The sequence below is a fragment of the Brachyhypopomus gauderio genome, unplaced genomic scaffold (genome assembly GCF_052324685.1).
Source record: "Brachyhypopomus gauderio isolate BG-103 unplaced genomic scaffold, BGAUD_0.2 sc164, whole genome shotgun sequence".
NCBI lineage: Eukaryota > Metazoa > Chordata > Actinopteri > Gymnotiformes > Hypopomidae > Brachyhypopomus > Brachyhypopomus gauderio.
Window position 1 is genome coordinate 117,268 of NW_027506985.1, and position 27,492 is coordinate 144,759.

General features: G+C 48.3%; 1 protein-coding gene across 5 annotated transcripts; it reads left to right on the forward strand.

Moving 5' to 3' along the window:
• The first annotated feature begins 141 nt into the window (after positions 1-141).
• Positions 142-27,358, forward strand: stim1a (stromal interaction molecule 1a). Of its 5 annotated transcripts, none has more exons than XM_076994832.1 (14): positions 142-526; positions 648-773; positions 1,511-1,626; positions 7,182-7,312; positions 12,064-12,178; positions 14,011-14,122; positions 14,332-14,447; positions 16,395-16,572; positions 21,404-21,581; positions 22,700-22,867; positions 22,967-23,067; positions 23,357-23,589; positions 25,311-25,683; positions 26,262-27,358. In XM_076994832.1, the coding sequence occupies exons 3-14, from the start codon at positions 1,518-1,520 to the stop codon at positions 26,770-26,772; spliced, it is 2,325 nt and encodes a 774-aa protein (XP_076850947.1). In that variant the 5' UTR covers positions 142-526; positions 648-773; positions 1,511-1,517; the 3' UTR covers positions 26,773-27,358. The 5 variants fall into 5 exon arrangements, with proteins under 5 accessions (XP_076850947.1, XP_076850948.1, XP_076850946.1 ...); XM_076994833.1 differs by lacking the exon at positions 648-773 and adding an exon at positions 1,352-1,417; XM_076994831.1 differs by lacking the exon at positions 648-773 and having other exon boundaries at positions 143-526.
• The last annotated feature ends 134 nt before the right edge of the window (positions 27,359-27,492 follow it).

A 27,492-nucleotide genomic window follows, 5' to 3' on the forward strand; every position in this document is an offset into this window, starting at 1 on the left:
TCATTAACATTCAATTATTCATTCATTTGATGAACTCCTTAATGCAGTACTGTGTATGGTCGGCTCTGTGTAACAGGTGCAACACCGCTGTAGTACCATCACCTTCACGACAGGGGGCAGTGTGGGCGACACATGAACCACCACAAGCGCGTTCTCCGCAGTCTTTCAAAAAAGGCGAGGTGCTGGGGAAGCGGTGCGGCCATCTGGCTATTGCGCGACCCGAGCAGGTCCGGTCCGGTTGTGTCGAGGTTTTCTAGACGGGGACCCGCTCGTATTCGTGCCGTGCTTCCTTTACGTGGTCGGTTCAGCCTCGCAGCGGCATGTCACGGCCCCGTGGCGGCTGATGCGCGGCCATACGAGCCACCGCAAATGCAGATTGAGCGGAGGAGCTCAGCTAAGTCGGCGGTAGCTCCGTTCGGTTCGGTAATAACCGGCTGGAGGACGGGAACCGGGCCCTGGGCTGCAGTCTTGGGTCGGGAAGACGGCCTCACTTCGCCTCTAACCTGGCGCTGACACCGAGTGCGAAGTAAGAGACGCGTAGCCGTCTGTCTAGCTGCGTATCTCCTGTTTTTGTGGGGGTTTTTTCGGTTGAAATACCGAAACGTTAAGGAAACACCGTATTTATTCATTTTTTTTAATCAAATAAGCGGCAAAGCAGTCGACTAATCTGCGGTGTCAATGGAGAGCGGACGGGACCGGAGCTGGAATAGAGCATAACGAGACGTGCCTCCCGACTTTTACCTTAGAAAGTGAGATATTGGAACATATCTGAGGTATCCCGGCTCGAGATAACGTATTTTTTCCTTTAACGTTTTAACGCCGTTTTGAATACGTGTTCGTGTGAAAGATGTCAGGTCTCCGGTGACCGTATATCGACGTTGAGAGGGAGAGATGGATAGATCGAGAGAGAGCCCCGCTGTCCCAGTCGCCTCGCTTGTGAGGGGAGCTGGAGCGGCTAGCAGCTCGGCTACCTCCGCGCGCAGCTGCCCTCACAAACCGCTTTAACTCTAACTCACCGCCACCCATCAAAAAATCACCTCAAAAGTTCATTAATTTTTGACAAAAACACAAAAAACCCAACTCTGTTAACGTTATTTTAACGGTTATAAGTACAGACTCTGGACCGAATGCAGACGTGAGGTGATTTTAATGGTCGGTCTCGCGCCCGTGCCGGTGTTAGCTGTTAGCGTCGCCGGATTTACCTCATATCGGACTAAATTAAAGTCTCGGTCTAAACCCTGTGGCCGTGAAACCAGTCTGTCCTGATGCCGTTAACGGTTATTTCACTCTTTACTCGAGTGTCCAGTGGCGGGAGGCCCGTGTTGTGATGGTGTTGCTTCCTTCATTTTAGGTGTCCGTTTATCAGGGAGGATCCACAGGTGTTTAAGCGCCTCGGCCACGTCTCTCTCGGATTATTGTGGGTGTTTTTTAACCCAAATGTTGTATAAGACACAGGCCTGCGTTACACTTGTGTTCACACTGTGTTTAAATCCCACCTTGCCTCCCCCAGATCCAGTATGGATTACTGCACGGTGGCGACTTTGTGGGTCGTGTGCTTAAGTGTCCTGGGAGAATGTCAGATGGACAAGCCCAATCAAGTCAGCACGGAATATCAACTCGACAACGGTGTGTGAGCATGGATCTCGTCCTCCAAAGTCCAATCACTATGCATTTTGTGCAGTTTGTTGTTGTTGTTGTTGTTGTTTTTAATTAACTTTTTATTGCAGAAATAACCCTAAACTGGATTTGGTTCAACCTTGGTCTAATGAAATGTATCTCCTATATTAAAGTGCTACCCTCAAGGTATCTGGATGCTGTCTCAAACCCTGCACACTACAACCGCGTTTGGCGTAGTTGTGGTGTTATTTTAAATCGCCCGGACTCTAAATGTAGCCATGCCGAGAATAGACGGGGTTTGCATTCTCCATTAAGCACCGTCCTCGCTGAGATCATGGCAGAGTTTCAGATCGAGAGTAGTGGAGCATCATAGCTGGGCTTCAGTTTCATCTGTTATTATTGGCATTCCCCTCCAAGCTGACTTTACTGTGTACAATGTAAACAAATAACTTTTAACAGTATCTCCCCAATTCGGCTACAGTGAGTAAGAAAATCCAGTTTCTTTCCGCTTGATCAGAATGCTTTCTTGTTTGATGTGTGACTTTAGTGGCTTGACGTAACCTTAGGTTGTCTCATTTTAACTGGCAAACCACACATTGTTCTTGAAATCTGCACTGCTGGGCTCTTCGATGCAGCGCTTCCATTCTGAACCGCATGTTGGTTTGATGGGACTCTGGCATCTCCAGTACTTTGATAGTACTCTGCCCGTTGGCTTTCTCGCTAAATTGTGAGCTCCACTCCCTTACTTTGCTGGGTCCATATACATAGTCTTATCACTTGTGAAACAAATCAGTTTTGATGGCCTCTCCTTGGTTCCTTGCTGTATTTGATTCAAATGTTAGATTCAAGGAACCACCTCCAAAAGTGTATTAGCCTTTGGCAGCCGTGTCTCCAGTTCAGAGTGCTACCAGAACTTCATGAACCTGGAACAGGGTCCAGTCATTCAGTCTTAAGGAATGAGAGGTGTCTGGTGCACACCTGTTTAAAGCAGAGGACCTCTGTGATCGGAGTGGTTCACCCTGTATCTGGGCCACGGTGACCTGATTCACGAGTGAAGTGTTGTGTCTCTGGGTGAGTACGAGTCCCTTCCGTGGCCGTTTGGACGCTGTATTAGGGGTTAATTGCTGTAACTAATTCGGGCTGACTGGGCAGGCTCTGTGAAACCGAACAACGAGCCATCAGCAGCAGTACAGCCGGCGTGCAGCACCCGCTAACGTGGAGCGTGTTGGACTGAGGCCCACGTCGTGGGGGCAGCTCTGCCTATAATGTGGGGTCAAGTTACACGTGAGATCTGCCCAAAGGTTTCAGCCCCTTCCACGAGCCTGGTAACTGTGAGACTATGAATGGCCATTGGCAGTGTAAGAGTACAGCTTGGGTTACACTGGAGGCGGTGTCGCTGGCATGAAGGATGAGAGGTAATAAGATACACAGATACTCCTATTGGTGTGTACATTATTAAGTGCCCATAATTAAAGTCACCAAATAGCATTTTTAAGACCTTAGCCTTCAAATTACTGTATAGAGTAATGCATGTTTGCAAAACTCCTGTGCAGTGTTCAACCGCTACAGTTTACAGCGATGTTCCAAATGTGCATCTCATCGATTTTGCACAATGTTTCTGTGTGTTTCTGTTGATGCTGCAAAAAATGTTTTCCTCTTTTTGAAGTGTGTAAAGTTACGGGAGTGGTAGCTGCAGCACACGAAGGTCAGAAATGGCCCGAAGTGTGTGTGTGTGTGTGTGTGTGTGTGTGTGTGTGTGTGTGTGTGTGTGTGTGTGTGTGTGTGTGAGAGTGTGAGATTTTTGTTGAGTCTTACAGGCTCCTCCTCCCTGCTGGTCTTTTGTATTTTGCTATTATCGCTAGTCTTGTACTGACAGGTACATTCTCACCTGTGAACATTTAGGTCAGGCCTTTCGAAGCTGGTAGTGCAGCTCGGCGTAGATATCAGACCATCGTGGTAAACCTGTTCCACCACAGGTGTTCCACTGGGTGTTCAAGAGCCGCTCGTATTCTATGACACGGCCTGTTACTGATGCAAATAATAGTGATAAGAGACGTTTTCATATTTTTTCAAAATAGAAGATTTTTTGGCAGCTATGATTAGGGGGAAATGAGGAGACTGAAATTGCTTGAAAATATTACATTTTGTGTAACCCATAATATTAGTTTTCTGTATTCAGTGGATTGTGTTACAGTAGCACCCTGAAATATTTGTGCTTGTTAATCTGCGGCTTCACAAATTGCTCTCACGAGAGTTCAGCGCCTCTGAGAAGATGTGGACAGTAGACCAGTAGACCTTTATGTACGGTGTCTTACTGCATGTACAGTGTTGTATGTGCTTACTTTTACCTGTACAAAAGGGTAATGTAAGTTATAATGTCAGTTTTGGGGACATATTTAGGGTTTAACGTGGGTCTTTATAGACCTCCAACAGTAAAAATGCGTGGCTAGGCTGGGAGTGCAGTGAGGTATGTAAGACACAGCTGTTCTCGGACCTTTGGTCTCCGAAGTGGTTACTCACTTTACTGACTTGTTCTCACCCAGAGTTTAAGTATGAAAAAAGGCTTTTCCTGTGTTGCACCCATCCTGTCTTTCAGGCGAGGAGGGAGGGTTGGGTTGCAACAAATATCGACAACTTTTGACAAGTGGTTCCCTAAGAAGGAGTCACGTGCATTCTTGCTCCCTGCTTTCTTGAGACATTTTCTGAATGGCCACACTTTTAGAGTCACAGGTCTGAAGTGTGTCTAAGGTGGGGCCTTGTCCTCTAAACCAGTGATTCTCAACTGGCGGACACGTTCTGGGTGGGTCGCGGACAGTTTGTAAAAAAATTAATATGCTACTCTTCTAATTTTGTACTCACCTTTTATCCTGAAAAAAGACAGAGAGGCACCCGTCAAACATGCCAGGGCTCCAGATTGCGACTAAAATCGTCGCAATCGCGACCATAAATTTAAATTTGCGAGTAATATAATTATTTCACTCCCCAAATGTGCAATCACACATTATTTCAATCAACAAATGCGGGAATCTGATCACCAGCGTGACTTGCAAAGCAGCGGAGCGCTAATCGCTAAGCGTTGAAAATGGCCAAGCGAAAAATATCGCATTTTTTCACAGTCTACATCTCTGTCGGACCAGAGACCGTATCTCTGTGTCGGACCCAAAGAGGACACACTTCTTTATAACTGTACATAGTTTTAAGGTAATTTTAATGGGATCAAAAGTCACTCGTATGCATACTAGTAAAGTTTTTCACGTTCACATATTCTTAATTCTTTCTTCAATAACTTTGACAGTATTAGCAAAAGTGCCAGAATATGAAAATTCTTATTTCTGGCAACTAAGACAAACATCTACAACTTTGTTTATGTCAGGAATAGACGTATTTTAAATAGCAGACAACATGTTATTTTAAATGTGCAACTTTCACCACTGCAACGTCTAAGGCACCGTCTACAAATTACCTTAACACGGACGCAAGGGGCGGTCGTGAAGGCCCCAGAGCACTACATACTGTTTTTTAAAAATAATTTCAATAGCTTTTAAAACGTCCTTCATAAGACCACCAAACAAGTTGTATTACATAAAGTGCATGGTGTATGGCAACCTACAACTTTTTTTTCTTTAATGGGTCGCGACTTAATGACAATGAGAAAAAGTGGGTCCCGGGCTGAGACCAGTTGAGAACCCTTGCTCTAAACCACACTCGTCACACTCTAGCTGAGAACGTGCTGTGTGGAACTGCCCACCTGTCACTCACATCACAGACCACGCCTCCTTCCCCCTCAGCCTTTACACTGTGATCTGGGAGGCTGTGCTGAACCCTTGGGGTGGGTGAGACGGGGGCAGAGAAGTTTTACAGCAAGTAATGTTTGTGGCATGTATTACAAGTCAGGGCTTGACTTTCCTACTGAGTACAAAGTACATTTCACTTGTAGTGTTTCAATTAAGAGAAATGTAACCGTGTATGGATTGGTGTAAAGGAAGTTGTGGGGCAGAGAAGGCCTCCTAGTGTTGGGCACTCCTAGCTTTACAACTTTGGATTATTACCTAATTTGGCCATTGGTAGGTTGTTGCTTTTTATTAATCTGCCCCCCCCCCCCCCCCCCCCCCATTATTTATTATTATAGTTCTGATGTGGTATTTAAAAAGAAACAATACTGACATGGTAAATGGGTTTAATCTAGTGAAATTCTGATGAGTCTTCAAAATGCTGTTATTGGTGACTCATCACTGCTGTTTATAACCTCTAGTGGATGATCCATTTGGGGGGCGGGGGGCAGAAACCAGCTGTAGCCCTTTTTGGCCTGGTCTTTGAAACTTCTTGAATGACCGCAAGACACGTGAGTTCCTCGGAGGCCTGAGGTCACGGCCCTGCACACAGAGCTGCTGCTCCCTAGGCACAAACCTGCTTCTATTTCCACTCCGCCCTGCAGGTGGTGCCCTGCTTGTTTTGTAGCCGTGTCGAATCAGATTCGTAGTGTCGTAGAGTCCTTGGAGATGGCGGTGTCACCGTGATTCCCTTTGTCCATGTGGAATTGACAAAACTTGTGTGTTTGCACCATCTCAGTTGGGTTGTTTTTAGTTGGGTTATGGCGTGTTCTCGGTATGGTTATACTTAAGAGTTTGATTAGCAGTGGCTTGAAAGAGTTTGAGGGTGTTGAAAAGGGGTGTGTGTGTGTGTGTGTGTGTGTGTGTGTGTGTGTGTGTGTGTGTGTGTGTGGGGAGGGTGGTATACAAAAACAAGAAGTCTTTCAATTGTTAGTACTGTATTGTTAATCTTGAAAATTATTTTAATGTATGCTGTGAAAACACAGGGCACGTTTTAGTGCCAGCAACGTTGTTCACTATTCGGTTCCCTCGATATTTTGCAAACTAGCGTGTTGTCAGCACAGGTTTCCTTGGGCCCACTTCCACGTGCTCCAATTCACTTGCATCACACCACTCTTTGAAACATTAATCCAAACCTCAGATTGCCGTTCCATAGTTTGCACAACCTCCACCGTGGTGGCAAAACAGCTGTATGGAATTTGGAGTTTAAAAATAGGAGCTGACTAGATTCAGTTAATGCCACAGTCAGGTCTATGTTTAGTAACCTTCACAGCTTGTTCTAGGAGTTTAAGGACTGACCTGCCAATGGATCACCGCAAGGAGTGTCGTTGGACCACCCAAAACATGGTTAACCGTCATCAGCACCTCCTTTCCATGTGCAACTACTCTTCTCTGGCACTGAACGTCCTCCTTTAGGTGGTGGTTCAGAGGAAAAGCTGTGGTCCTTTGGCCAGCTGGATATAAACCAGCCTCTGCCCATAATACCTAACTGGGTAGCAGTTGTGTTCCCTCTCCTTTCTGATGTCGAATCATTGCACGTGGAATAAAAGACGATGGAGATTTGTGTCAAGGGACTGTTTTGTCACATGGGGAATGGTGAGCGCCGAGTATAATTCGAGTCGAGCGCAAACCCGACGAAAATAAACGACAAAGCGCAGCTGCTGTAGTGCTGCGTGGTCTGACGGCCGCTCTAGTGCTGCGTGGTCTGACGCCCTCTGTGATCCCGTCCTGCAGAGCTGTGCCGGCTGGATGAACCCCTGTGCCAGGACGAGAACGCCATCCTCAGCTTCGAGGCCATCCGCAACATCCACAAGCAGATGGACGACGACGCCAACGGCAACGTGGACGTGGCGGAGACGGACGGGGTCAGTGCCTTGCTCGCGAGAGCTCCGCTGAAATGAAGTACTGTCACTTTAAGAGATGAATTGAGGTGGCTGATCAAATATTGATGGAATTTGGGCCCAGAATTAATGACATTCAGATATATGCAAAAGCAAAGATAAAATGTAAAAAAATTTATAAAATTTTGGGAGCAGTAGCCTCATTTTGATGACTGAGATTTATGACTGTGCTGTTACTTGTAAGGTCTGTGTTCATTTATACATTTAAAATGATCAGCTTTGATAACAGTAACCCTGGTACTGGGGCATGACGATTGATCGTGTGTGTGTTGAGGCTGACACCCATGATTTGGGTCAACCATGATTTCTTTAACTGTCTTTGCGGTGCTTGCTGTAGCCATCTACTAAGGCTTAAAGCCCTCGCTGCTTCCCGTATGATACTCTTCAGCCAGATTTTTGTCATTTTTTTTGTTCTCTGTTTATACTGTCGTGAACGTTTCTGTAACTGGTGGTGTTCTTTGCTTAATATTTCTTCACCTTCCTGTCCACTTCCTCTTTTGGTTTGGGTGATGCAGATCACGTTTTTGTAGAAGAGTGCTGCTCAGCTCTGATAATGGCATAGTGGTAAGCGTGGCTCCCGTTCTAGCTGTGGAGAAGCCCCGCCCTATTCCCTCCCAGGCCCCACCTCTAGCCCCGCCTCCTGCCTCAGAGCACCGAATCACTTCCTCCCACGCCAGGCCAGCTGCTCCCTCGGCAGGCCACTGCTAACCGCTGATGGTTTTTAGGGCAATGAAATGGCAGCGCTGAGCACACGCTGGGCTGGAGAAACCCTTCAGGAGATCTCCTCCTTCTCAGAAACAGGCCCATCATCGCTGCGTGTGAGACGCGGTAAAATTGTGAGTGGGATTGGACTTTTCGGATGTGAAAAACAGAAGCATCTCGCAGAGCTCCACCGTTTTCATGGGGTCTAGACATCTTTGTGGCAGTGTGGGTTTCACTTGTTGTACGGTTCTGTGGAAGGTCATGGTACCGCTGGATTGAAACTCTGAAAGCCCAGTGCATTGTGGTCTTATGTGGCTTCCTTCATTTGTTGACCAGCAGGGTCATTTGGGAACCACGATTCCACAGTCATTATTTTACACAATAGTGTTAATCCAAGTATGTGACTCGGCTATGTGATTTTGAGATTGCTAGTTTCTTTCGGTGGTGTTTTAACATTCAAATGATATTTAAATAGTGAAATGACTTGTGATATGCTGCCAATCACACAATCGGTCAGTTCACTGGTTTCACTTTACATTCAGTGAAACCTTGTGTGAAATGGGTGGGGCAGGTCTGGATCACACAGATGCAGTCCTGACTAAAGGCTCTGTGAATCGTCACAGAGTCCGCTCTGTTTGGGGAAGTCCAAAACCAAGGCCCGTGAGGACAAGTGGGTTTCCTCTCGGCAGCTTGGACCATCTGATCGGGGCTCCAGTCCAAAGCCATGCCCCCTCCTGGCTCCTTGTCATGGGGGCAGTATGTTGTGGGGGCATGTACCACAACCAGCCTCACAGCTAATTCGTGCTCAGGAAAACCGTAACGACTCCGAGAGCTAGCCACCGGCCTAAGCCGCCGAGCACTTATCGGAGCATGTGGTCCGGGACCCGGTTTCCTGCCAGCGTCGGGAAGACGGGCCGCGATCGCCATGGGTTGCGTCAAGCAGCTGAACCTCCTTCCTGTGTCGGCATCCGCAGTGCCCGCGCTGGCCGACGGTGAAGCTCCCATCATGAGTGGGTGCTGGCAGAAAGCCAAGGTCACGCTTCATACAAACATGACTCGATTGTGTTTTAATGCGACTGTGCTTGGCGTTAACAGTTTCTTAGAATTTTTTTGAATAAAAATGTTCAGAGACATCATTGAACGTTATTTTTGGCTGGTTGAAAGTCATTGAGGAGGATTGATATTAGGACACCTGTACTGTTGTCTTGATTTTCAACGTGAATTTAATTAGTTGACTCTCGGTGAGCAGGCAGGCTAAACGAAGACCTATCTGAATAATCATCGTGAATGGGTCCCACCCATGTCAAGCTTTCATTTGTTCTGCCTGTTTTTTATTTGTGTCATGTCTTTACCTGAACTGTTTTAACTTCAGATGGCATTTGTAGTTTCTTGGAAGCGTGGCTGTTGAGCTGCACAGGTGTGTTGCTTCTCACCGTGATGTGTGCTGCTTGGCTCTCTCGGTGGTTTGCTGTTTAACTTCACACTTGCTGAACTCTCCAGCCTGTACTCTGACCCCCTACTCTGCACAATCATTGTGTTCCACCACTGGGCCTTTTGGTGCTCAGAAGACCTTTGCTCACCAGGGCTTCTGAGCCTTCACTGCACTCAATCATGAGACCTTGGACTCGAGACATGAATTAAAGTCATGAGTTCAATTGGAACACGTTTAAAAGTAATGAATGCCGTCATTTGTACTTAAGAGCTCAATAGATTCAATAGAACAGTTTGCAGGCCTCATTACAGGTGGTTCAGGGTTGGATAATCTGGATAGTTCGATCATTTGGATCGTGGGTGGCATGATTACTCGGTGGCTTTTGAATACTTAATAAACTTTTAAATGTAGCTTTAGGTTATTTTATGTATTGGCGAACAAAAAACTTTCCAGCTGATATGATAAATAATAATGACAAATGCAAACTCTAATATTCATTCTGTCAAAATATGAAATGAAGCAGCAATAAACTAAAACAAAGCTGTAGTGGTTTATAAAATGGCACACAAGGGCAGTCATGGCCTAGCGGTTAGGGAACTGGTCTTGTGACCGGAGGGTCGCAGGTTCGATCCCCAGGCCATGACTGAGGTGCCCCTGAACAAGGCCCTTAACCCTCAATTGCTCACTTGTATAAAAAATTAGATAAAAATGTAAGTCGCTCTGGATAAGGGCGTCTGCCAAATGCCAAAAAAAAAAAAAAATCTAAAGCAGATATTCCTGCAGCAGTTCTCCCTTTTATTCCTAAATAAATTATCCCATCCATCTAAATTACAGAGAAATAAACCAGAGGACGAGGACAGAAACACATTCTGTTTGAGACTGAACTCCCCTTCACACTGCACCTCGCACAAAACGGCATTTAGTCTTTCCTTCTAGAATTCTGTTCGCCATAAAAAAATAAAACATTTACATTCATATTGTATTTGGGTTCTTGAATTGTTCAATTCCCATGTAGATTCAGAGATGGATTTGAAATGAATAACACGAATGAGTTGAGCTTCACGATAAATGGAGATGTAAGTTATTAGCGCTGTTTTTCTTCACCCCAAAAATCATGTTTGAACGAGACCAAGCAAACCAGTAAATCTTTCAAAACCATTCAGATTGTAGCCTGCACTGAGCACATGCACATAGACTGGAGTTGGTAGCAACAGCATACTGTCTAGCCATAAACGCCAATGCAATGTTAGCGTGATATTGTACTTCTCTTATTTACCTGTTTGAAGGTTGTTTGCTCTCGTTTCTTTATTTTATTGTTTACACTATTTATTTGCAAGGTGTCCTTGAGTGACAGAGAGGTACCTAATGAAATAAAATATATTATTATTTTGTTTAGGGTTCATTTATGTAGAAGACCATGTAACTCATAAGACCAAACTCTAGGGTAGTAATTCCTGAAACTCAGTTATGGCTTTTGGTTTTGGTGTGCCTCCCCCAGATGTTCCATGGCCCCATCTGGTTCACATATGATAAATGTGTGGGACTGTATTCAATGGCGTTAGCTAGCTAATAATTAACCCAGACAAGATGCTGCAGTATTTCTGATTGCCACAATACCACAAACCAGGCGAGGTCAGCTTTGCAAATGTTGCAGTTAACAACCTTTTCTGGTTAAGAGCTTAAGGTTGAGGTTAGCCATGATGGTGTCAACATTGCACTGTTGTTCACTGTAGAAAGCAGTAATGCCTACACATTGGAGCATTCCACGATGTGCACGTGATGTCACCAACTAATTGACAATTACATTGGTTGGCAAGTAATTGAGTCGTCGATTTTTAGTTGACTCCACCGATTTTGTTGCACCACCTTAGAGCGGCCTTAACACGGGGAGAATTGTTGAATTGTCTGAGTATCATTGGCTATTTGTCTTGTTGAATACCAGTCACACGCGCAGCTGGATGTGAATGTGACGTGATGGCACTGGCACCGTGACATTTAACTGAACTGTTATGTTTTCTTGGTTGACATTTACATGATTACGGTTGCTGACGCTCACATTGCAACGTTTATGGGAAGGTTTAACTTGAATATGTACACACCAGACATTCAGATTTATGAGAGAGAAAGTTTCCGACATACCAGAAGAACACCCAGGCAGAAAAGAGCTGACTGAAGTGGGTTAGAAGGCCCCTGGGGAAGACCACCCCGCTGACCATCCACTTCCTGGTTTAGATCAGAATTGAATGCTAAGCATTCTCTGGGCATGCTGGGAATTGTAGGACTGGACTGTTTGCACAGCTGTAAGACTGGTTCATACATACTCCATAGAGCAACAAGCCCCACGTGAAGCGAGGTCGGATGAGCAGACCGCTCTCATTGAAACGACTATTTTGATGTAGAAACCGGTCATATTTAATAATTAATGCATCTGTTCAACCTCTAATAATCTCTTAATAAATAAAATCTGTGTGAAGCATCACCTTTACCTAGATGGCTGGGATACATTCACAATCATAAGAGGTTTCAGATGGAGGGGCCTGTCAGTTTTGGCCGTCGTGCAGTTCTGACTCTCTCCCCACAGTTTTTGAGGGAGGACCTCAACTACCACGACCCCAAAGCCAAGCACAACAGCTTCCATGGCGACGACCAGTTCATCAGCGTGGAGGACTTGTGGCGTTCATGGAAAAGCTCAAAAGGTACGCTTCCTCTTCCGTGCTTTCTTCATCCTCTCTGCTGGTTTCCAAGTGTGCTTCCTTGCAAGCGTTGTAAAAATATCAGTGCGTATTAGACGTGTTCCCATCGTAAGACAGTAGTTTCCGGGCGAGCGTGAACCCGTGTCTGACATCCGTACAAGGGAATACTTAGACGCGTTGCAGGGACACACAGAGACAGCTGCTTAAGATGTGACAACCCCGTTTCAGAGACAAGTGAGCGGCGTGGACCTTGTCCTGTCACGTGTCATAAAACTGGCAAGTCTCACAGGATTGTAAAGAGTTGTCGGTCCACTGAGGGCCCAAAACAGTCAGAAGAATTTCAGAACGTTTTACAAATGTTAGCCTATAGTGCTGTTAAAGAAGCCAAATGTGTCTTTTTTTTAAAATCCCAAGACATTGTTAATACAGCAAAAACGCGCTATACTTGTTTAACTCATGGATTTGGTTGGAACGTAACAACTTTAAGGCGTTCTGCAGTGTTTCTAATGAGTGCTGATCTTGGCAAGGTGTGAACCCGAGTCGAGCTGTTTCCTGTTGAGCTGGAATATGTTGACTAGCCTGCCTAGTTTTTTTTTCTTTCAAAGCAGCTACTTCGCTTTTTTTTTATTAGGCCTGTTTAAAGAGTATATGTAATTATTACAACATGTGCGCACACACTCGTGGGAGCTGTTTGGTTTTGCTCCTTGTGCTCTGTCCCCTTGCGGAGATGTCGTGTTGGTTTGCCTCAATATTCCATTGATGGCTTTCTGATCTGATAATTAGGTGGTCTGGATAAATGCTGCTTGGAGGTGATGTGCGTGTGGAGAGCTCCACTACTTTGGTGCTGTGTACCATGGTGTTAGGTGGGAGATAAGGAGAGTGGAGCAGAGGACTGAAGAGGGTGTGGAGTGTGGAGTGTGGCACTAGCCAACCCCTCGTTGAGCTTCTGATAAGCCTCACTGCAGTACCAAACCCCCCCATCCACCCCAGGGCTCCAGCTGCAAGGCTGGACTGCATTGTTCTCTCTCTGTCTGTCTGTGTCTCTGTCTGTGTCTCTGTCTGTGTCTCTGTCTGTGTCTCTGTCTGTGTCTCTGTCTGTGTCTCTGTCTGTGTGTGTGTGTGTGTGTGTGTCTCTCTGTGCGTATCTCTTTCTCTCTGTATGTGTGTCTCTGTGCGTCTCTCTCTGTATGTGTGTCTGTTTTGTGTGCGTCTCTCTCTCTCTCTCTCTCTCTCTCTCTCTCTCTCTCTCTCTCTCTCTCTCTCTCTCTCTCTCTCTCTCTCTCTCTCTCTCTCTCTCTCTCTGTGTGTCTGTATCTCTGCATTGCAGTTCCTTATCAAAGGTCTGAGTTGGGTAGGTAGATCGGAGGACACTCCTACCCTTTCCTCTGAGCAGATGAAACACCCCAGCAGAGGAGTCCTTTTAAAGGCTGTTAAAGCATCATCTCACTCCCTGCTCTAAACCATCACGGGCGTCTCTGCTGTGCTACACTCTGTTCTTTACTGTCTGTTTTGCTCAACATTTTCGATGTGAGCAAATGACGTGATGAGTAGTTTAACCCTGTGGATCACACTTTGTTGTTTTTGGGTCCGCTCATTAACGGAGCCAGAAAACACATCGTGTCTAAAAGCGCAGATATACTCACCCATTCCCAGAGGACTTTGTTGCTGTAATTCTTGCTTCAAGTGTCATAATAATAATCACAGTTAATGCTACATCCATTAAACACCCTGTCTGCATGAACTTTTTATTTTTATTAAGCCCACTCAGGAACCCAACACAAATTTTCTGGGGGGAAAAAAAAAGACCAGTTGTCTTTACTGTGTTTGTTCACCAGTGTATAACTGGACTGTGAAAGAGGTGGCAGAGTGGCTGGAAGCCTACGTGGACCTACCACAGTACGTGGGGGCCTTCCAGAAGATGAACTTGAACGGGACGGCCATGCCCCGGTAAGCCCCTGTAGCAGCAAACCCTCCAGAGTCCAGCGTTTTCAGTGTGGCCGTCCACTGCAGGTCCATTAAGACCTGCTTGTCATGCTTCAGGTTTTACTGTGCCTGCCTACAAATATAATCTGATTTTCGAGTTGGCACAGCGGTGCGTTGGCTGTCTCGGAGTCCTCATCCTGTCTTTCTGCATTTTTTTTTCCCCCCTTCCCCAGCCTGGCTGTGAAGAACGCCACCCTGACGGTGACCGTGCTGAAGATTTTGGACCGCAGTCACGCCCAGAAGCTACAGCTGAAGGCCCTGGACACGGTTCTCTTCGGAGCTCCCACGAGTGAGTGAGGCCCCGCCCACCACACCGCAGCCCTTGCCCCGCCCACTGCGGCGGGCTGGGCCGCACGAGCGTTCAGCCTTCCTCTAAACTTGAGAAACCCGTTCTGATTTCATCTCCACGTCTCCGACTTTGCCTCAATGTTATCGCCACCAGTTGCTCCTCTGTGTCCGCACGCGTTGGGGTTTTTTGCTCGACTTTGCGTGACCTCGTTGACTCGCCAGCCATGCAAAGCAGTCCACCTAATTTGTTTATCTGATCCCTGCGCGAGCCGCTCGCAGGTTGTATTCTATATAAGCGGCACTGTGTTTCGGGACGGGGTAGACGCTCCAGGTGGAACACAAGCGTTTGACTTGGTCCAGCGCGATTCTGGGCACGTGACCACACGGCGCTCCGTGGCATCCACCTCGCACTGCACCTGCTCCAATCCTGTATGGGAGGAGCCCTGTAGACCCATTCAGGATGAGGTTCGTCGCGTTGGGGAACAAGGCAGGCTCCCTGCAGGGCCCTGACACCTGTGCCGTGTGTGCGGGAGTTCTGGACGGGCAGAGAGAGGACCGTCTGGGCAGGGTCGGTCCAGGGAAGCAACGCTCTGTATTCAGAGCACACGTCCTTCTCCTCTGATGTCCCTCTTGTTCTGCCATTCCTAAAGTGGAGAATCCTACGTGTGCTGCATAGGAGACCTACCCAGTCACAATCCGTACCTCACCCTTTCAAAACCTGGATACCTACTGATGGTTCCCAGTCATAATGGATTTCTGTCTGTTACTATCTGCTTCTCATTTTGTGTCCAGTCACTTCCCAACAATGCTCCCACCCTCTAGATGGCGCTGTAGTAATCTACGCTGTACTTCTTAGGGACACATACCGCATAGCTACAGAGTAATACACTGAGTGAGTAATTCTCTATGTAAAGACGTTAACATTGTCAATTCTCCTAACATGTCCCGAATGCTTGTAATTCTGTCAAACTTAATGGCTGTTTAACCCAAGAACACAGCGTTCTTGACCGTAGCGAAGTGAAACGATCATCTGTTTTTGTGTACCTTGTAGGCTACTGCATACGGCCACACTGGTTAGGTTGTGGTTATGTATTTATTTTTGCTCAACATGGCCGACTTTACTCACTCCCTCTGTTTGAGGTTATCATAGATGTCTTGAAGATGTCTTGAAGATGTCTTGAGTAATATCAAAACAGTATGAGCTGTGAATTCCTTTTTTATCAGCCAGTCTGTAGCCAGCACAGACATGTTCTGCACGTGTCTTGCAAGGTGCCATTTTGCCAACTCTAGACTCTCACCAAGAGACGACGAAGACCCTGGGAGACCCTCTCATCTAGCGAAGACCCTGGGAAGTCATTAAATCACAGAAGGAGGAGGCAGGCGGGTGGAGGGGCGGAACCCCACTGTGCTCTGCACCTGACGGGGCTCTTTGTGTGGGTCAGAGCGGAGAAGGCCCCCCTGTGGATGGCGTGTGGGCGCAGAGAGGCCGCACACTTGGTCTCCTCCGCGCGACCCTCTTGACTGGACTCCGGCGGGTGCTTGTGGAGGTGCTGCCTCCCCGTCCGGCACCGTCACCTGGTAGTGACGGGGCCCGCAGCCCGTGTTGGACACGAGAGTAGCTGCTGTGGAAGAGCACCGACCGTGAATGGATCCTCTCAGGATCCCTGACGGTGTTTGCTGTCACCTGCACAATAGACGTCCCGTAGAAACCGGCACGTGTTCTGGGCGTTCTGGAGCACCTGGTTATCTAATCTCACCCGGTACGGGCCGCTATGTGGGGACGATTAGCACGCACGTGAATTGTGATGCTACTGGATACAGGACAAAGAGTGATAGTTATCAGGTGTGTGTGTGTGTGTGTGTGTGTGTGTGTGTGTGTGTGTGTGTGTGTGTACAGCTTCTGTCCCGATACATTCAGTCCTTTTCCTGTTCTTCTCCCCACTTACAGTGAACAGTCACAACCATTTGAAGGACTTCATGCTGGTGGTGTCCATCGTGATCGGTATGGGAGGCTGCTGGTTCGCGTACATCCAGAACCGCTACTCCAAAGACCACATGAAGAAGATGATGAAGGATCTGGAGGGCCTTCAGAGGGCTGAGCAGAGCCTGCACGACCTCCAGCAGAAGTGAGTGCCCCCTTCTTCCTCTCCATCCTCTTCTCGCAGACTTTAGAACGCATGAACCATCAATCCAGGAGCGAGAGGCAGGTCTTCAGCCCAATGACGTGAGCACTTGGGTCGCATTCTGAAATGACCTCGTTAGGCCTCTAAGATTGCGGCTGTAGTCACCCACATAAGGATTGTGGCCTCAAGCATCTCAGTCATGTGATTTAAGGTACCGGGAAATGACTGCAGTTACACCACAGGACTCTGCAGGAGATGCAGCCCAGACTTTGTTGAGGTTTTTCATCAAAGTATAATGTGTGGACACAGACTGAATTGAGACCTGTGATGTGGTCTGGGTCCCTCTCGGCAGTGGCCAAATAACAGCCGCCATGATCAGAGAGCAGGATAGTCCGGGAGGGATTGGTGAGAATTTTGCCATGACATGCCGTGTGTTCATGTTGTGGCTTTTGGTTGTTTTTCCTCTGCGTTTGACCCTGAAGTTCACTCTTTGTGGAGGAGTATCCCTCCCAAACGTGGTGGACATAGGTGTGTGTGTGTGTGTGTGTGTGTACGTGTACGTGTACGTACACGCAGCTCTGACACTGCACACCCATGACTCACTCCATCCCGTAGCTGAATAGCGGCTTTCATGCTTTACGACGTTTATCTCCTGTTTGTTGACGGACACGGGGCGATCCGCGCAGACTGGCCGCGTTCCATTCTGTCTGTAGAGAAGCCAAGGGCCAGTCTCAGCTGCACGGGAGCTGTTTAGACCCCCGCCCCCCCCATTGCCGCTTAGCACACGACTGCCTCTCCAACCAAACCCACTTGGATATTACGTTAATCCTGCCTCTGCAGGCCGACGATAAGATCAGCAGTTGGGCCTTCTTGATGATGACTAAGGACCGAAGGCTTGTGGCTTCTATTTTGAGCATGCGATGCAGGAAATGCGTCTTGCCGTCGTGGGCGACAGCCTTCGAGGTTCTTTCCCTTCAGCTTCTAAGCTGCTTCAGTGGTCTGACCCCACACTCCTCAAGAACCATCAGCTAGTAGCCAGTGGCTGGCCATAGTTCAGTGTGGGGCTACGACGTCTGGAGTCGTGGGTTTGTGTCGGAGAGAAAGGACGAATCTCTCCAACTTGATAACTTGAAATAATAATTTTTGTTGTTGTCTTTCCCCATTCATTTACGACACCGCCTCTAATGTTAACGTTGGCTTCAAGCTGGACTCCAGGTTTAGGGATGTGAGCAAGCTCTGACTCGGCCTCAATCCTTCATTGAGGTTGTTCCGTCAGTTTTTGCAGTTTTGCAATTTCCTGTGTAGGTATAAAGACGTATGTTGGTGTAATGGCAAACCGCCACGCTATGATCTCTCGCAGTAGGATTCTTGGCAGATGAGTGGAAAAAGTAGACGCCCTCTCCTTTTTGATCGTCAGTGTGACTGCTGTTTCTGTAAACCTTTTTTTTTTTGGGATACAGCAGCTACAATTCAGATGAAAATGTCTGTAATTAAATCTGTGCACATAATCTGGTCGCGATGATGCAGAGCATGGCCTTGGTTATGAGAAGTGGAAAGATCTCACGTCAGATGAAATCGCTCTTTTCAACTCTTATATACACACACACACACACACACACACACACACACACACACACGCGCGCGTAGGCAGTGTACTTTGTTGATGTGCTCGTATCTCAGGATTGAGACATGGCGTGATCCTTTCATGGGCCATTACTTCCATCTGTGGCCCTTGTGATGAAGAGGAACACGAAGAGGAACAAAATGAAATGATCAGACACTGTCATAACGGGCTGAGCGGTCTCTCTAGCCTCAGTGATACTGGTTCTCTGTAGCTCTACAGGGACGTTTGCATTTTCAGGACGGTTTTCCCCCCGGGGGCATTAAGTGGATGATCAAGTCTGATAGCAGCCGATTATTCACACCATTATTTAAACCGCGTGACGGGAACGACTCCGCTTTAAAACAGCCACTCCCTCACCCGGGTGCCGCTACACTGCCATCGTTGGGCTGGGCAACGCGCACATTTAGAAAGTCGAGACCACCTGGGATCCAGCCAGAGGTGAAAAAGGAATGAACTAGACCACACCGATGGTGCTCTGCACCTCGACCTTCTCGCGTGACTCCTGTGCTCATACCGATGAGCTTCTTGCTATGGTATAGATGGTCGTGATAGTGCAGGAACCTCAGTTTCAAAGTGACTGTACCGCCTGCTTCTGCACGATGCCTCGGCAGAAAGATCCTCGTGTCTGCTCAAGAGCTGCAGGGGCCCCGGAGTGTTTTTCAGACCAAGCAGTCATTTTCTTTCCGAGACGAAGAGCTCCAGAAATGTTCTGCCTTTCAGTCACACAGTAAAAGAGGTCTGAACCCACAAAGCTGCTGCAGATCTCATCTTGACTGAGACAAGAGAAGTAATGCAGTATAATGAGAATAGTTGTTCTGCAGTTCAGATATGCAGAGCTCTCAACTCGAGGCGTACGCTGTCCTATTCACTGTTAAAAATAATCACATTTCTTACTTTGGAAGTGTCTGAATTCTGTTTCATCTGGTTGAAAGTCCCAGCAGTGCTACAGTACGTCTTTGTTGTTATATACACACACACACAAACTGACGAGGTGACGATATACAAGATATTTAAATATACAAGACGTATTAATAAAAAGCAATTTTTTTAGCATTATTTTTCTGGACTGCATATTAATAGGAAGAGAACTACAGTCTGGATCCGGCCTCTGAACCAGGTTTGCCTGCATTTCCTGACTGCTTTTCCCGATGGTCAACTGGTGATCGTAGTTGTCTGTGGAAGGCGTGTCCGTAATCCTCGTGATATGTAGCTAGGGCAAGGACGGTCTGCCACTGTGAAAAGTGTCCGGAATAAGAAATGTAGAAACGTATGGGACTTGGTGAGCGTTCACCCTGAAAACATTCCAGCACATTCTGAACCAAAGGCCACGAAGGCTGCAGCGAAGTTGTCATTGAAATGAAATGTGAAGTCTTCCATTGCTTGGCAACACGGCTAGAGTCTTGGGCTTTGCTACAGTATCACATTATAATACCGGCTATAATTTCAGCGGTTTGTTTTGATAGTTGGTTTGGATTTAAACGCGAGTTTTTTTTTATGCGTGCTTATGACGTTTAGGCTGGTGTGTGCGTGCGTTGCCTGGGTAAAGGGTAAAGGTCATCACCTGGTGTATTAGAAGGAAGGTGCACTGTTAGGAGTTTCCCTGTTGGTTCACCCCTTGGATCATCTTACACAAGTCCTTCACGCCTTCTGTTGCTTCCTCTTGATCCCACTTGATGTCTCCAGAGTTTCGTACTGCCCCCTGCTGGCTAGGTTATATAGCCTTTATTACTGGAAATAAACCCATGACCAAAACCAAATCATTACTGCAACAAATATCGTCATTCTAATGTGATTTAACCTGATTAAATTACTAATTTGATCAACTCAACTGAAGGATTACATTATATTTGAGGTCTTTTTTTTTATCATGGGGGAAAGGCATCGTTTAAGCCACATGGTCCGTTTTGTCAAGTCAGAATGTATGTAGGTCTCTAATTCTGTGTAGATGATTGGGGGGGGGTTATTGGTATTTGTATTAAATTCAAATGAGGCTTAGTCCTTTGAGATGAGGCTCGAATAACTGCCTTTTTATTATCTTGAAATGAAATGTGTCTGTGATATGATGGAATTCAGCTTTGTTAACCTCGTACTAAAGATTACACAATGAATAAACCAGATTAATGCTGGTTCCAGTAATTAGTATTTTGCAGTCAAGCCCCGGGGCTCATCAGATCATCAGTAGGTCTTCCCTGATCTCTTTTCCAGTAGTTTGTGGTGTAGAGCTGCAGATCTAAGCCCTCGGCTCCGCCTCTCGGTCATGAAACCTGCCGTCCAGTCATGCTGACTCCATGTCAGACAGACAAATGCACGTCCCCTGAGGCACGTCCAGCTCTGCCCTTAAAAGGGCACGGCGGGGTCGCGGAGGGCCCGGGAGGAGACGGCCGGTTCCGTCAGAACTCCGAGGGGCCACGCCCGTGCCGTCACGCTCCGTGGTGTGACGTAGGGATATTTTGAACCGCCTGCTCTTGGTCAGCCTTCACGTTTCACCCTCACGCTCTGTAGTCACGCTGCTCTCCACCCGTCACCGCACAGCTAGCAACACGGTGGATGTATGTAGCACGCTGTGACGTCACATACTCATTTTCACAGCAGAGCCAGTTGGGTGAATATGTGAAACGAGAGAAGATCTTCCCCTGGTCTTTGTCTCCTTTTGTCCAGGCATGACCTCTTTAAATCCAGCCTCTGGTGTAGTGAACCCTTGTGGTCGGAGGGCTGAGGTGTCGGTTTATTATTACGCCCACACCCCCAGCATTCCATTCACTGTTGGAGGAGGTGAGGGTGGAGGAATGCAAACACCCCCCCCCCCAAACAATGTTACTGCAAAGTACAAAAAAAAATAACCTTTTACTTTAGTTTACCCTTTGGTCATTTTGGTCCCGATATGAATTATTCATCAAAGTTGCATACAAATGTCACAGCCTCATTTACATATCCTTCACAAAGATCACGCCCTCAATTGCCTTCATGTACATGGTACTTGGGGTAACCCTGCCCTAACTCATGCAGGTATAATGTTAATAAACCAGTAAAAGACCAGGGAGGTAATAAAAAAAACAGAATTAGAAGTGTGTTTCTCTTTGTACTTGGCTGAAGACCTGAAGGTGCAGGTCTGCACATCCAGCCGACCTGTACATACCAGACATGGTGACGGCGGTCAAGCTGACTCGTCTGGCTGTGCTGAGATCAGTACGGTGCTGTTGTGTGCTACAGGCTGCGTATCGCCCAGGAGGAGCACCGCACGGTGGAGGTGGAGAAGGTCAACCTGGAGCAGAAGCTCCGTGACGAGATCAACACGGCCAAGCAGGAGGCCCAGAGGCTCCGCGAGCTCCGCGAGGGCACCGAGAACGAGCTGAGCAGGCAGAAGTACGCGGAGGAGGAGCTTGAGCAGGTGAGGCTCCGCCCTCTCGCCTGTGGCTGGCTTTTCCTTCCGCCGGCCCGCACTGACCTTTCCGTTGTGCGAAGAAACATCTTTGGTAATGCTCAGGAAATGCAGAGTCCAAGGGTCTGAGCTGCATCCTACAGCAATGGGTCTGTAACAAAATTGCAATTCCAAATTGCACAGCTCATTTCCAGATGCTGTAACAGGGCCATGGCAGCGGGGTAACGTGGGGTAACCCCAGGGAAACGGTGGGGCCCCAAGCCCAGAGTCCAGATCCCCCGTACTGCACTACATTAATGCAACTGTAGTGTTCATGTTCAGTGAGGTGTCGCATGGAGGGAGAGAGTTGCCATGTTTTCATGCTTTGCCAGTATCGCACCCATACTCATTCCACACTTGCATAAAGGTTTATGAAGTCAGTAGATCGCTGCCCTGAACGCTCCGAGTAGATGAAAAAAGACTTCCAGTGGCAGAAGAGCATTTTGATGGTCATTGTCCTTTGGGAATGAGAATTCAGAACTTGCCCTTAGCCCTGAAGGAGCATCATCTAATGAACTTCACACTTCAGCTCACAAACTCTGTCCGCCGCCCTCTTGATGGCTGGCCCATGGGCACCCATTCCTGGGCAGAGAATAGCACGGTGTCTCTGTAGCGCCGGACCTCATTAGCACTGTCTGATGAGCCGGGAGACTCTGTGTCCCGTAAATGTCCCGTAACGGAAGGTCCGCTCTCCCTCCTCAGAGAGCCTAGCTGGAGAGCTGTTTGTTGGACGGGTTTGGCGTCTCTCCGTCTCACTTTTCTGAACGAGGGCGGGTTTGCCTGATCACTGGCTCGTGTGTGTTTGGTCTCTACGTTCAGACAGAACTCACTCGGGGCAGACGGGGCTAGTGACACGGGCCGCAGGTTTGCCATTAGTTGCCGGGAAACCACACTAAGAGAGGGCATGACTCTATTCTTAGATCCCCATTCATTTAACAGCCAAAGCTTTCCATGGTTTATATGGGAGTGTTAACAGGTCGCTTTAGGCATATGGTACCTGGATCAGGTTCCGTTTTAAAGGAGTAATCAGCAGATGGGGCTGGGAGTGCATGCGGCCTGCGCTGAGCGGTCTCTGGCGCCCCCTACAGGTTCGCATGGCCCTGAAGAAGGCTGAGAAGGAGCTGGAGTCTCGCAGTAGCTGGTCCCCTCCGGAGTCCCTGCAGAAATGGCTGCAGCTCACCCATGAGGTGGAGGTGCAGTACTACAACATCAAGAAACAGAATGCAGAGAAACAGCTGCTGGTGGCCAAAGAGGGGGTGAGCGTGTTGAACGCGACTCTTACCGCGGGCCGTTTACACTTGAGTTTGACTGGTGTGGCTGAAAAGTAAAAAAAAATGTTCTCCAATGTTCCTCAGGCTGAGAAGATTAAAAAGAAGAGGAATACACTATTTGGGACGTTTCACGTGGCCCACAGTTCCTCACTGGATGATGTGGATCATAAAATCCTGGCAGCTAAGTGAGTTCATCGCTGTCATTCCTCACCCGACGCGTTCACCACTGACTGTGTGACCATCAGTTTGGTTTACTGAGAAGCTTCGAGATGCTTTTAGTGCAGCGTTGATCACACCATTGCAGACCTGCTGCCAAATCCATCTATGAATAAGGACTCTATGAATATGCAACTTTCTTTATACGTAACAAAGTTGAAATTTCTATCGTTTCACAATGTCTCTACCCCTCCCTTCTCACCCTCTATGCCCCTCCCACTATCTCTCTGCTCCTCCCACTCCCTCTGCCCCTCCCAGGCAGGCTCTGGGGGAGGTGACGGCTGCCCTGCGTGAGCGTCTCCACCGATGGCAGCAGATCGAGGTGCTGACTGGCTTCACCGTGGTGAACAACCCCGGGCTGCCCTCCCTGGCCTCCGCGCTGAACGTGGACCCCAGCTTCGTGAGTGGCCGCGCCACACCGCAGCCCTTCACCATTTCTGACGACATGGACGACATGGATGAGGACATCGTGGCACCCGGGCCTCTGCAATGTAAGGACGGCACCGACTGGCAAAGGGCCAAGCCAAATAAGGGACCTCCCAGACCCACCACGGACCTGCTGATTAAATCCAAAAAACCTTCTTACTGAGCAGGGTGGATTGCCCGCGCTCGTTTTTGACAGGTTCTTCAGACGTCTCTTCATGAAGAGATGCAGGTGGATGTGGGCACAATCCGTGTGTACTCCCTATCCTCAGCGGAGTGGGTGTGGTTTCAGGGGTGTGGGTGTGGTTTCAGGGGAGAGGATGTGGTTATTGTCATGGGGTGTGTCATCAGTGGTTGTGGATTTTCATTGCTATGCTCATGTCACATTTTTGGAAATGGCTCTTCAAAATACATGAATGATTGCAACACGTTTGAGCACTGCCGCGTTTCTGTTTGCTTTTCAAGTTTCTGAAAGTTGGTCAGATGAATTAGAATTAGCCTACTGAAGAGAAATGCACTAAAGGGTTTTATCCAAGGCCATCTGAGAACCGCAAAGTCTGGGCCTCTCTGAGAAGATAAAGCCCGTCCACAGCTTCATGGATAATATAACCGCGTTATGAAAGCGATGCTACAGCTTAGACCTGTTGAGGCTAAACACAGAACAGGGAGCAACTGCAGGTTCTGCTAGTATTGATCTATCACAGTACCAGAGTTGAGGCTAACAGCTTCGCTGTGTTCTTGTCATGTTTCAGTGACTGTTGTCTGGTGTTGCATGTCAAGTTTGTCGTTATGTTACTGTGATTATATTAAGTCGCCCCTCACGGACTAGGCTTTGGTCCTTGGGGCATCCACATGGAGATGCAACAGACCTGGTGTAACTCCACTCCGGCCTATCAGGACCATCAGTGGTTATTAACGGCCACTCCCTCCCTTTAGCCACACCTCCTGCCCCCGTTCATTCCAGACGCGAACCATGGAGCGAATGACGACCGGTCCGTAGGCGTGGACTCCCAATCCTCGTTGAAGTAGTCTGGTTGGCTAGCCCGCTACACCCCTCTCTCCACCCTCTTTCACCCCTTATCCAATCACAGCTCTTTTCCCTCCTTCCACAAACCAGACCAAACCTTTCTCTGAGCATACATACATGCACAGTTACTCTAAATCAGGGGTCACCAACCTTTTTGAAACTGGGAGCTACTTCTTGGATAGCAATTATTGCGGAGGGCTACCAGATTAATACGCATCAATCGAACAAAGGTTGTTAAGCGGGGGTTGGGGGGGGGGGGTTGGTTAACGAAAAGTGCGTGTGCGAGTGTCAATTGCTAAGCGGGAAGACCGCTAGCAACCGCGGACAATCTATAATAGTAGCAAAAACAAACTTGTGCGGGCGACTTGTGACGTCCTCGCGGGCGACATGGTGCCCGCGGGCACCGCGTTGGTGACCCCTGCTCTAAATCCAAGCTTCTCTTTTAAACCAAACACACTCCGTGCTTGACTGAATGCCGCACTCTGAAGAACAGGTGTGTTGTGATTCTCAGATGAACCAGTTAAATGTTGTTTTCATTTCGGTTAATTTACATTCAAACCCAGTTGGGGTCCCTGTATAGAATGAGAAGTACGAGGAGTGTGTGGTGAGAACTTGAGGTCCAGGTTCTTTAGGTGGTTTAATTCACAGCTCTCTGACCTTTTTCCCGCTCTCCCCACTTTACACCCCCCCCAACCCCAGTTTTGCTACTTTGCTGAAATACACCTGCTGTGTCCTGTGTTAACCCTTCCTCTTCCTCCACAGCTCCCAGTATGATGTCCCTGCGCCAACGGCACACTGAGCCACAGCTGGGCACGGGCTCGCAGAGGTTGGTAGAGGGCTGCCACGCCCCTGCGGGCCAGCAGGGGGAGGGAGGCTGGTACCCGTCCTGGACCAGGTCCAACCTGCACCATCCCCCCCGCCACTTTGATCCGCTGGGCCTGCCGCCCCTCTCCGCGGCAGTCTCGCACCCCTCCATCATCTGCGCCTCCTCTTTCTCCTCCTCGCCCCCCTCCTCTTCCTCCTCTGCGCCTCATTCCTCCTTCTTTCACTCGTCTTATTTCCAGCCGATGGAACCCATCCCGGATGTGCCTTGCGAAGCTAGCCCGAGACGGCACCGTCGCAGTGGCAGCTACGGGTACCAATCCCCCCCTGCCCAACGCCTGATTATTCTAACCCGGCATGAGTGGGCGTGCACTCTTACCACTCCTAAATTCTGACCAATCACCTACTGCACTCCTCCTGCTGCGTGGTTGCAGCGTTTACCAAAACCTGTTTCTCTGTAGTCACAGAGAGGCAGTAACCAGTTGTCAACGTCTCCTGCCATTCCAAGAAGCTTGCACATCAACTTTTTCATGTCACAAACCATTTCACACACACACACACACACACACACACACACACACGCATGCCCACACACTCCTTCATCCCCTGCTTGCTAAACGGCTTCCGATCATCCATCTAGCATGTGTGCTTCTGCTTGCCTGACCACTGCGTCCCTGCAGTATATGAAGACATTCTGGACCGTTTGCTTTCCGTCCTCTATATTGTCCTTATGTCTTATTAAACTGCAGTGTAATTTTTCTGCAGTTTGCCGTCTCTCAGTTTTCGATGTCCCCACATTCTTACACCTCTTACCCTTAGGGTCTCTGTGTGTAGGATGGTGTCTTGTGTTTCCTCGGTTATGTGAGTACACTAATCGCGTTTCCTTCTTAGGGACCTGAATCGCTCCGATTCCGACTCCTCCCTGTCCGTGTCCCAGACCAGCGAGCACCTGCGTCTGTCCTACAGCTCCAAGGGCCTGCCCCTCAAGCCCACCTCCCTCCACCACGGCCCCCACTCCCGCTCCGAGGAGGCCGCCCACCCTTACGGCCACGCCCCCAACGGCGGCAACCGCTTCCACGACGAGGGGGCGTCGCCCGAGGGCCCTCCCGACAGCCCCATCCTGATGAAGAAGATCCACGGCATCGGGAAGTCGGCGAGCATGAGCGAGATCCACGGCTCCACATCAGAGTCCTCACGCTCCCTGAGCCCCAACTCCACCGAGCCCGAGACGCCATCACCCACGGGGCTGCCCGGGCCCGCGGGCTCCAGGGTGGGGGGCCGCATCCCCCAGCTCTCGTCGAAGAAGAGCCCGGAGGAGGACAGCGCCTCCACGGGAGAGGACACCGACTCTGCCAGCCGCAAGAAACATACCTTTAAGATCTTTAAGAAGCAGAAGAAGTAGACTGAAGTTCTCCTGTCCGAGAGCACCACTAGTCTTCAGCATCCATCTGTACACCATTCTTGCAGTGGATGTCTTGATAACTACACCCCCACCTCTGTTTGGTTTCCAATAGTTGTCATGGCACAAACAAATACCTTGTCAAGGTTTTTGTAGGGACTTTTCGTAAAGAACTTTGGGAGCAGCCCTAATGGGTTTTGGTTGTTTGTTTTCCCTATTTCTCCTCATTTATTATGTTTTATTTTCCTGAGAGGATTAAACTTTGGGGGCATTAACGGGAATGCAGGCTGTTTTCTTCTGCAGGAGACGGAGCAACCCCAACCTCCCCTCCCCCCCGGCTGGACTCTTGCAGTACTCTTGTCAGATCCATCCGTTTGCATGTTTTTCGCCTTCATTTGAGTGATATTTGAATGCTCTTTGATGTTTGCTTGGTAATTGTCCCATGTAGCTTAATTACAGGTGTTCATTTATGCCAGCTCATGCTTATTTTAGCTTACGAGTTAAACAAGCAAACAAAATAACAGCAAAAAAAAAAGCTAATGTTGAGTGATGGGCGATTTAAAGCAACTGTGAGATCAGTGTTATTCAGTGGCAAGGGGAAAGAAAAGGGCTTGACCATACAAAAAAAAACCCCTCCTTGAATCCATTGCACTACTGCTAAAAGTTTTGAAATTGGCTTTGCAGAAATCAGGAGAACATGCTGGAATAGGACAGGTATCTCCA